Below are 7,355 nucleotides of genomic sequence, written 5' to 3' on the forward strand. Positions count from 1 at the left end.
ACATCGAGCTTGATGAACTCGACGTCAGAGAAGTTTTCGGCCATGGCGTGAATATGCGGTTCAATGAACTTGCATGGTCCGCACCACGAAGCTGAGAAATCTATCACAACCTGTTCAATTAAAAGCACATAAACAACAGCAACAATAATCAGAAACAAAAAAGAAAAGACAGATCCAAAAAAAAATAGTTAAGAGATCGGAGATCTAGAGAGAGATTGAGGAAATTACGAGCTTAGAGGAATCTTTGAGTTCGTTGAAATGGAGCTGAAATCGAGGGGAGGAATGGAACGATTTCACATGAGAGTCCTCAGCCGAGCCTCCCTCCGTCGTGGCCGCTGCAGCATCGCCGCCGAGCACCGCAGACAGCACACCGCCCATTTTTTGTCCTCCTCTTTTTCTTTTCCGTTCACAAAGTTATTCTACAAGTTTTTGTTATTAGGCTGTTTTATATGCAAGATGTTTTGAATTTTTTTTTCTTAAGGGGGATAATTACTAATTAGTAGTAATTAGAGGGTAGGTTTAAGATGAGTACAATAATTATGTATTTATTAGAGGTGTCACATCTATATGATTTATTAGATTTTATTAGTGAAAATTAAAGGCTAATAAAAAAAGAGTATTTATAAATTCTAATAAATATAAAATATTTTAGTATATAAATAAATATTTTAAATGACAATACTTTAATACACAGTACTTTAAACGGCAATAGAATCTTTTATTCTTAAATAACTAAATATAAAATATATCTATCTATAACAATATATAATGTCAATACTGAGTTTTTGATGTCTAACTTTTTTCAATATTACCTTTAATTATAGAAGTTCTCCATACATGCATGCGTAGTTGTTCCTGTTTTCTTTTTATTAAAAACTGGCTTTATCCCACGACAGAACTTAAAAACTGATTTCAATAGAAAAACTGCTAGTACTTACTCAATTCTTTTTATTTTATTTTATTTTTTAAAAAATTGGCTTTACCCTACGACAGATTTAAAAATGATTCACTTTCAACTTATTCACTTTCAATAAAAAAAACTATTAATACGTACTCAATTTAAATACCGATTCACTCTCAATAAAAAAAACTTCTACGCCTTCAATCATATTTTACGCAAGAGAGTTAAATATCTGTTTTACTTTCAATCGTGCTCTTACAATCGTTTTTCTTCTTTGCGTCTTGCTACCTTATGTTCTGACAAATATAATTAGAAAACTCAACGAATCAGCAATTACATTATATCAACTAATATAATTCCTATTTCAAATTCATTCCCAAGTACAGGATTAACTACAATTAGACAAATAGTCAGAGCCACCCATCATCATCGTCATCGTTTTGTTTCATGTAACATAAAAATAACTATGAAATAAAATAAATTTATTGCTCTAAATTATAAAAAGAAGTATCGAGGGTGATATATGGACGGCCACCCAGGCTGGACGGCCACCCTCTTATATGCCGTCCACTCGATGTATATATGGAACTCTGACAAGCACCCGCTCACGTAACGGCCGTCCACTGGCAAACCCAGCTGGTATGCCACGTCCTGGAGTGTGATCGTGCACTCTCCGAACGACATATGGAACGTGTGCGTCTCGGGACGTCATCGCTCCACGAATGCACTGACAAGGGCCTCGTCTAGCCGGAACCATCGGTCGTTCAGCCTTGCAAGATGGTATAGACCTGCCATCTGCAAGTACGGAACGTATCTGTCATCTCCCCAAATTTATTTTGCAAATAAAATCGTCTCTAAAGTTTGTGTTGGTTTTAAAATGGTCCTTTCGACCCAAAATTTAATTTTAAAGACAATTTTGACCCATAAGGTTTGTTTCCCTTAATTTCATTCCCGCGAAATCATTTCCTACTCCTCAAATAACTCATAATAATGTTCTTTAACATACTTAGTATCTTAAACGTTTGTGTGAAACCCTCGAAAACGTTCCTGCGAAGAAAGTCTACAGTAGTGGTTGAAGAGATTTGGTTGTTGCAAGTTTCACCGTCGGTGTGAGGTAACATTTGTGACCCATCTTCATCGCTGCAAACAGTGGTTGTTGAGGTATGGTTATTTTTCATGCATTGTCGCTTCACGTCAACTGTTTATTGCATTTGAGGGGTTTGAAGTTGAAAACAATGTTGCTAGCTTTGAACTATTTAGGGTTTAATGTAGGCTTCCGAAACTGTTGCTAAAGCTAGCTAGGATTTGTGATTATCTATTTCATTTCTTTCTTCTTTGTTGTAGTAATGTAGTGTGTTGAATAACAAGGTTGTTTGAGCAGAAGATCGTGTATATTAATATGAGGGTGCATTATGGTGGTGCATTCGGATATAAAGACGGGGTATTTAAATATTTGAAGGGGCAAATTATAATTATCGAAGACATTGACGGCGATTGATGGTATGTGTTTAAGGCCTATAAAGAGTTAAGACAATTTGAATACTTGTAGTCCAACATTGCAGCATTATGATATAAGGATCCAATACGAACTTGAGGGACGATTTTGTTCGCAAAATAAATTTGGGGATAAAAATTTTTCGGCCTCTACGTTAGGAACTACAATCATACTTAACTCTTTTTTTATATATTAAATAATTATAATAATATAATAACATTAAAATTAGATAACATATTAAATTTGTTACATTAAAACTAAAAAATTATATATTTTACTTTTGGATTTAACAAAATATATTTTTAATAAATTATATATGATAAAAAAATATTTTTTAAAAGACATTAGTACACCAATTGTACGACCTAGAACTTTAGAAAAATCATATTTTTAGTTGATTCCAAATTTATTTATTTATTAGCGATTTTATTCTTAAAAATTATTTCATAAAAAATAATTAAATTAAATTTTGATAATTAAATAGAATTTTATGATAATTGGAGTTTAAATTAATTAAAATTTTTATATAATTTTTATTGCATATTTGGTATAATTGAAATTATAATTTTGGTAATTGAAAAATAAAAAAAAAATTGTATACTTTAATTTAAACAATTCTATTATGAATGAATTATGTTATTAATTTGAGTTCTTAGAAATGAATTTATTAAAAATGATTAGATTAATTTTTATAAATACTTTAAGTTTAAGTAAGTTAATATTTATGTACAATTTTTATTATAATTAGTTATTTTGTAAATTGAAATTAAAGTTTCGGTGATAGAAAAATAATGAAAAGTTATGTCATTTAATTTGAATAATTAATATTTAGTTTAAACTATATTTTATAAAGATGTGATTAATATACTTATTTCATGATTTAAATTAGAAATAATTAATTGAACTTAGCAATATGTTAATGAATAATATTCTTAAATATTTTAAATGGAGTATATTTGGTATTAAAATTACTCTATCCTCCAATTTTATCAAAATATTTATTCATATTTATCTTTATTCCTTTATAAAAATTCCTAATTTCTAACCTTAAATTCCCAAATTAAATTAGAAATCCTAATTCCCAATACCAAACCCTAGAACCCTCACCTCCACGGTACAGAATTGAAAGAAACTAGAGAAGAGGGAGACTGAGCCAGAAGAAGAGAAGGAGAGGGAGAAGGGCTTGGCATCGCTGGCTGGGTATTGCCGCCGTTCACTCAACGCCGCCGTTGCATCTTGCTTGCGCCGTCATTCAGGCTCATCGCCGTCCAGCCATCGCACCACCACGTAACCGTCATTGCCGAGTTGGAAGAGAGGATTATGTTGCTATTTAAAGTATTATCATTTAAAGCATTTATATATTAGGATATTTTGTATTTATTAGAGTCTATCAATATTCTTCTTTTATATTAGCCTTTAATTTTCATCTAATAAAATCTAATGGCCTATATAAATATAGCACATCCAATAAACACATAATTATTGTGCTCATTTTAAACATACCTATAATTAGAAATTACATACTAAATATTTTTTTAAAAGTATTACATACTAAAATATAAAGTTATGAAAATATACAACCAGAGACAATTTTGTTTTAAAAAATCACTAACAATGTTCTCCAAAAATTTAGATATAGGCAAAAATATTTCTTGAATTATTAAATAACAAATATGTCTTTGATATTTGTCAAGTTATTTAACAATTTTTAAATATTAACTTTACAAAAAGATAACTATATATAAGTTTTTATCGTCTTTAAAATATGATAAAAATATTAAATTGTTAAATATACATTATAAAAAAATTAAAAATTAGATTTTAATATAATTTTTATGCTTGCTGATTGGACATTTATTGCCAAAAAAAAAATTGCAATTAGGGTAGGGCTGCGAGAAATTTAGGATGGGCGGGAAATTAGTTCTGGCTTTTCTTTGACTGGATTCTTTTTTCTATTTTATAGTTGTTTGGATTTATGTTTTTTTATGTTTAGTTTTCTTTTTTATTTTACTCAAAAAAAATTGTTTAGTATTAATTATTTTTATTATTTTGTTGAGAATTCTATCCTTTTTTATGCTACGAGTCCTTTCTATACTCTTTTATCATTAATGGAAACTGCTATGCTGGTTTAAAAAAAAAAAAAACAAATATTTCCTGTGACTCTAAGTGAATTTTTTATTTTATTAAATAAAATAAATATAATATTTACTAAAATAAATATTTTTACAAATATTTATAGAATTAAATTTTCATATCATATCTCGTTTACACTGTAAAAAAGATATATATATGACAAATGTTCAGATTTTATAAAAGAATGTGTAATCTTTGGTATTCTTCACACACATTTCAAGGTGAATAACTCTTTTTTCTGAGCCGCTTGCTGTGCTGCCACAGGAGGCCTGGCGCCAAGGAGTTGCTCCACCAACGCCTACATCTCCGTATGGTACCACCTAACAAAGTCACGGAGATACCCCCAACGGTAACTACACCACGTCCTGCAGAGTGATAGTGACATCATCCCATGGGAGATGAAACGTGTAGGTTCCTAGACGCCATCATTCCACCAATGCCGAAATGAGAAAATTGTCAAAAGTAAAATTTCTCAGCCAGATACGGGATGATGGCGTCCGGTGGAGGTAAAGTATGGCTCACTCATCGGGATAACAGAAGGCGAGACCTCTGAATAATTACAAACAAAAATTAAATTTAAATTATATAAAATCAATTATAGCTTATAAATTATTTGTTTAACATTTAAGAAAATTAATTCTACTTTTGGTAATATTTATCTCTCAAAAGTCTAATAAAACTTCCTCTTATCAAAATTTATTAACGTATTACAGTGTCACACATACTATTCTAATGGCATTAAATTTATAACTATTAACAACATAGCAACAACAGCGTTCCAAATTAATAATATTTATGTCATACCAATCTAGCACAAGTGGATAGAGTTCTAATTTAAACCTACAGACCTAACTCCTAACACATATACCAACGTTCCAGATCTTCATGACTACCCTAACAATGGCAACATCATTAAACTTGACAACCATAACGAAACTAACCTCGAAGTCAGCCGCTCCGGCGTAATATGTCGTCTCGTTCAGCCTGTTTATATCCCAGTCATTCCCCATTTGTCGCGCCATCACCGTTTGGGTCAAAGGTATAGTCAGAAAGGGTTAAAAGATGAGAGAAAGAAGTTGGTAAAGTCAAATTGGAGCTCGGAAGTCAGTTATAAACGACTTCTATATATAAGCGCGTACGACCCATATCTCACTTACAGTGTAAATGAGATATACACATATTACGCTGATGTGTCATATCTTGTTTATAATATAAATAAAATATATGCATTGTCATCTCATTTACATTGTAAACGAGATATGACAGAAAAATTTAATTTGATAATTTCTCTAAAATTTATTTATTTTGATAAATATTATATTTATTTTATTTATTAAAATAAAAAATCCGACTCTAAGTATATGGAAGAAAAGTGCATTTAAAAATTTTACGCACTTATGTGTGACCAGAGAGAAGAAAAAAAAGACAGAAGGAACAGGAAAAAAAATTCATTAGCTAGATAAAAAATAAAATTTTTACCTTTATAATTTTTTGTCAGTTATTTTTAATATTAAAAATAAAAAATACAAAATAAATATATACAAAAATAATGCATATAATATTCTTCCAAAAAGCATTCCAAATCCATTTGGCTAAAAGTGTGATCAAGTTCATAAGGTGGGAGTTTCAACTAGTCCACAAGATTAAAACTTATTTAATCACTTAGTTAAAGTTATATAACTATTTTTTTATTCAAATTATTATTGATATAATAATAAAAGGTTTTAATTGGAGTATAATAGTTAGTTCACTAGTCTACTTAAATAAGTGTTGGGGATTTGAATTCCACTTTGTACATGCAGCAACCCATTAACTAACAACAAACCTTTAAATGGAGTTCAGTACCGCAGCGGATTAACCTTTGACTTGTCGGATTGATGGATATTGTGAAAAACTAACAAAAAAAAAAGTAACCAATTTTTAATTTACAAAAGATTAAGGGAAGAATGATAAGTGCACAAAGCACCTATATATTTTACTAACCATTGTACTAATTATACAAAGAAGCATACAAAATTAATGTTCTAGCAACAATGAAAATCACAAAGATGCAAATAGAAGCAGCCATGCCCATGAATTTAGAGAAAGCATAGGAAAATCCAAACATGATGACACTCTCCAAAACCCACATGACAAAATTTAGCCTTCGATGATTCTTAGGATGTTCCTCACTTGATGGTGGCAATCTCTGGTACACCCAAGACCAAAAATATGACATGAAGAGAACAAAGTAGACAAAGGTAACAAAGGTTAGCATTTGAAAGTCACGTTTGATCCATGAACTATAGATTGTGGAACCACAACAAAAGGCCATGCTTAAGAATTGCAATAAGGAGAGAACACTATTATCAGTGTCAAGAAAATTGGAACTAACATTATTGGAATTGAAGAGAGGAATATGAGCCGTAGAAGAAGAACCCTTTTTTCCCTTTGTTTTTGTGATCATTTTGGTGTGTGTTTAATGTAAAGAGTGAAGTGAATTGGAGATGGAACACTATAAAGGGAGGTTGTCCAATTTAAATATGAACACATTTACACTATTGGCTTCTTAGAAAGTGGGAGTGTGGCTTCTTGGCAATGATGTTTCCGTGTTGGGTCGTTTTGGTAAGCATCTTAGAAGTTGAGAATTGATAGGGATTGTTTTTAACATGCTCCTTTCTCATCAATGTGCATGGTACACCCTACAATATGAAGGTGCACTAGTGCAGATATTATGTGATGGATTGCTATATCAATCAATAATAGGTTGTGGTGCATTACAATAACACTTTCTAGTCCCAAATAACTATATTTATTTGGAAATACCGATTATATATTTTTTAATAT

The 7,355-nt window shown here is 30.5% G+C and overlaps 1 protein-coding gene across 1 annotated transcript in view; it reads right to left on the reverse strand.

Moving 5' to 3' along the window:
- Positions 1-431, reverse strand: part of LOC107486761 (thioredoxin H2) — a gene marked incomplete in the record, with an annotated part of 1,225 nt that extends 794 nt beyond the window's left edge. The window contains 2 exon segments of the mRNA XM_016107333.3: positions 1-110; positions 229-431. Coding sequence (XP_015962819.1) covers positions 1-110; positions 229-378 — 260 coding nt within the window.
- Positions 432-7,355: the final 6,924 nt, after the last annotated feature.

This window comes from Arachis duranensis, chromosome 4 (assembly GCF_000817695.3).
Source record: "Arachis duranensis cultivar V14167 chromosome 4, aradu.V14167.gnm2.J7QH, whole genome shotgun sequence".
Classification (NCBI taxonomy): Eukaryota; Viridiplantae; Streptophyta; class Magnoliopsida; order Fabales; family Fabaceae; genus Arachis; species Arachis duranensis.